The 3,275-nt window shown below is 46.4% G+C and overlaps 1 protein-coding gene across 2 annotated transcripts; it reads right to left on the bottom strand.

Moving 5' to 3' along the window:
- Nucleotides 1-874: 874 nt before the first annotated feature.
- On the bottom strand, nt 875-3,007 carry lbx1a (ladybird homeobox 1a). 2 transcript variants are annotated; one of them, XM_082558309.1, is made up of 3 exons: nt 2,519-3,007; nt 2,022-2,342; nt 875-1,593 (listed from the first exon to the last, which is right to left on the bottom strand). In XM_082558309.1, exons 2-3 carry the CDS (start codon nt 2,323-2,325, stop codon nt 1,073-1,075), a joined length of 825 nt encoding a protein of 274 aa, XP_082414435.1. In that variant the 5' UTR covers nt 2,326-2,342; nt 2,519-3,007; the 3' UTR covers nt 875-1,072. The 2 variants fall into 2 exon arrangements, with proteins under 2 accessions (XP_082414435.1, XP_082414434.1); XM_082558308.1 differs by having other exon boundaries at nt 2,022-3,007.
- Between the last annotated feature and the right edge of the window lie 268 nt (nt 3,008-3,275).

Raw genomic sequence — 3,275 nt, 5'->3', positions numbered from 1 at the left:
TCTGATTATTGGGGGGTGGAGCTCTGCAGGCGCTCCTTTATAAGTCAATTATTTCACTGCTCCCTGACCGCCCCACTATGCCTCATTCACATTCATGGAAGTGTGTTTCAACACAGCAGCAACCAACGAAACTGTCTGAATTATGCGTGACAAAAGGGGTATAAACAGATGAAAAGACGGGTTAAGTCAATCCATCAAAGCGACTCGTAATTGAGAGGAGAGCCCTCCAACCATATGGCCTCTGCAACACTGCCCTTTGTGCGCACTGAGCCGCCGGACGGTGAGGCAGGCGGACACGCTTGTCTCCATATCGCGCGACGGTGTAGAGCCGCCCCCGGGGAAAACTACGGGTAGGCGTTCTTTTTCCCATATTATGTTCAAGCACAGCAGGTCAGAAGGTGAGTTGGTGTTTAGATGAGTTTGGCATTTTCTCCCCCACAGTCCTCCTCAACGAGAAGCCTTTATCTCGAGTAACTTCGTTTAAACAGAAATGTTACACTTCAATAACGCTTGGTTCACCCCGGAAATCATGTTGAGCAACGCGAGATAATCTGCATATTTAAAAAATGCATTTTTATTAACATTTGTACATTTGTACAATTTGTAGAGATGTCTGCTATTATGGTTCGTTTTGTATTTCTAAAGGCACGTGAAGTGTTACAAAACATCAAACCCTATTTAAGCCATGTTTAATACAAGCAACCGCACTTGTTCTGTGCAGTTATCGTTTGAGGGCTGATATATCAAAAGGTTAAAAACAGTCTTCTCAAGCTTACAAACTGATTCACAGAAGCATTTCAACCGCTTTATAGCACAAAGTAGGCTGCATTAAATGTGCAGTGAAATCTTTCTGATTGTAACCACAGCGGCCAATCGACAGCAGTGTTAGATTTAAGTATCAGTGTTTGAATCTGAAGAGTCCACGCGTTTTCAGAGCCTGGGCCTGTTCAGCAAGGCTTTTGGCAAATCACAGCGGAGGCGTCTATTTTTGAATCGCACCGCTATGTAAATCCTCTAAAGGCTGTCTGTTACTATCGCGTTATTGGGCAACACGCGACTGTCTCTGTGTTATTTAGTCACCAACGTCAATCTCATCTTCATCATCCAAGCAACACTTGGTGGTCAGTCGATAGTCACCGGTCGATGCAGGTGATGGAGGTAATAAATGCAGCGGGTCTAGGGTGTCGGTGGTGTGGAATCTGGAAGAGATCTGGTGTTGCTCGGTTTGGCCCGGCCCAGAAATCGTCCCCTCACCCATACCTCCTGCCGCCGCCGCGGACTTCTCCAGCTCAGCCAGCTTGGAGAGCTTTTCAAAGGCCACAGCGCCGGCGGCCTTGGCGGACTCCACGTCCGCTTTCATCTCCTCCAAGTCCCGCTTAAGCTTAGCCCGGCGGTTCTGGAACCATGTGATGACCTGTGCGTTGGTCAGACCAAGCTGCTGAGCCATCTGGTCCCGGTCCGCTGGGCTCAAGTACTTCTGGTACAGAAAACGTTTCTCCAGCTCATATATTTGGTGGTTGGTAAAGGCCGTGCGGGATTTCCGCCGCTTTTTAGGGGTGTTTCTCTGACCGAATAGGGTTAGCCCGTCTCTGCCTGTAGAAATAAGATCATACAGAATGTAAAACTGGAATAAAACACACGTTTATAAGTCACTAAAAACAGTGTTACACAAAAGAAACCAATTATAAGTCACCAAAAACTCCAGTACGACATCACTGAAATGATTCCGAAATTCATTCATTCAGATTCATTCATTTAGTTAGCGTGCTTTGTCAAATTTCAATGAGCACATTAAAAAACATACAGCGGTTTTCGAATAGGAAAAAATAGCACAGGATCATTCTTTGTTTAGAAAACAGTAGTACTTACAATTAGGTACAAGAAATAACGCTGAAAGCTTTTTCTCCAAACATCTACGGATATTTTTCATATTTCAGAAAAATAAGCTGCTGCTGTTGCGGTTGTAACAGTGAGGATGTTCTCCTTACCTACAATAAGAGAGGAAGAAAACAGCCTTTTACCTTCAGCAGCCTGCAGGACGCTGACCTCCAGGCCTTCAAAGGTTTTGCTGGCCAGCTCCTCCAGCGCGCAGAGCGGGGAGGTTTGACTGAGCAGCACCCGGCTGGACACGCCGTGACAAGCCGAGGGCAACTTCTCTCCGCTGAGAAAGTAGCTCCTTTTCACAGACGGTTTGTTGAGAATGTCATCTATGCTGAAAGGCGTCAGCGGTTTGTTGGTGTTGACCGGTGGTTGAAGCTGATCCAGCGGACTGCGACTACTGCCCTCAAGAACAGCTGGACGTTTAGAGTCTCCCTTAGAGGTCATGACGGCTCAGCAGCTGACTGAAAATGTCAAAGTTTGGACAAGAATGAAGGAAAACGAGCCACGGCAAGGATCACAGGTGTAACCTCATATCGCCCACTGCCTAAACACTTCTGACTCCCAGACTCCCACCGTCTCTCTGAAGCACTTTTTCGGAGTGACGTACAATATGAATATATATAAGACTGGCACTCACTCGGTGAACAGCGATGCACCAAGAGCTGGACCGACTAACTAACATGTTATTGCGGAAGGCCATCAATTACTCACTTCACCCCTCCCCTTATCTCTCTCTCTCTTTCTGCGTGCGTGAGCGCGCGTGCTGGGGGGGGAGCTCTGAGACAGAGCAAACAGCGAAGAACAGTCCAATTACAAATCAGAGTAGGCTCTGTTTACACTTTATCTGTAAAACGACATCATTTGTCACCAAACGAGCAAATGTGTTTATCAGCACGATATCATCGTCATTTGCGTACACGGTGTAAGTAGCACAGAATTACTCTTCAGGCCAGTTACAGTCAGAAACAGACAATAAGCAAATTAGAAAATGAGAATGCGTGCTGAACTGTACAGACAGAGCCATGCACGAGCGTGACAGCGCGTTACAAGGCTAGTGGCGGAGCAGAGCAGGCCCTACCACACCTCCAGCCTCGCCACCCCCGCGGTAAGACGAGCGCTCTGCCAAAATCAGCGTCAGGCTCCCCGGACCACAGCCCGAGACAGGAACACATGGACAAACTGACAGGGAGGACACCGAGCACATATTTTTTTATGCCAATTAATCCTAAATAAAATCCAATCAGGAAGATTATAAAATCATTTGTAGAGATGATTTCTTCTAAAACATTCTGCTATCAAGGCAGCAGTTTTCTGACGGTAAAGTTTTGGTTTTAGTTGTGTAGAAATACGCACGTTATCATGGGTTTTTATTTTGTTTCCATATTTTCAAATAT

This window comes from Aulonocara stuartgranti (genome assembly GCF_965226115.1).
Source record: "Aulonocara stuartgranti genome assembly, chromosome: 13".
Taxonomy (NCBI): Eukaryota; Metazoa; Chordata; class Actinopteri; order Cichliformes; family Cichlidae; genus Aulonocara; species Aulonocara stuartgranti.
This window is presented reverse-complemented; position numbering and strand designations above follow the sequence as displayed.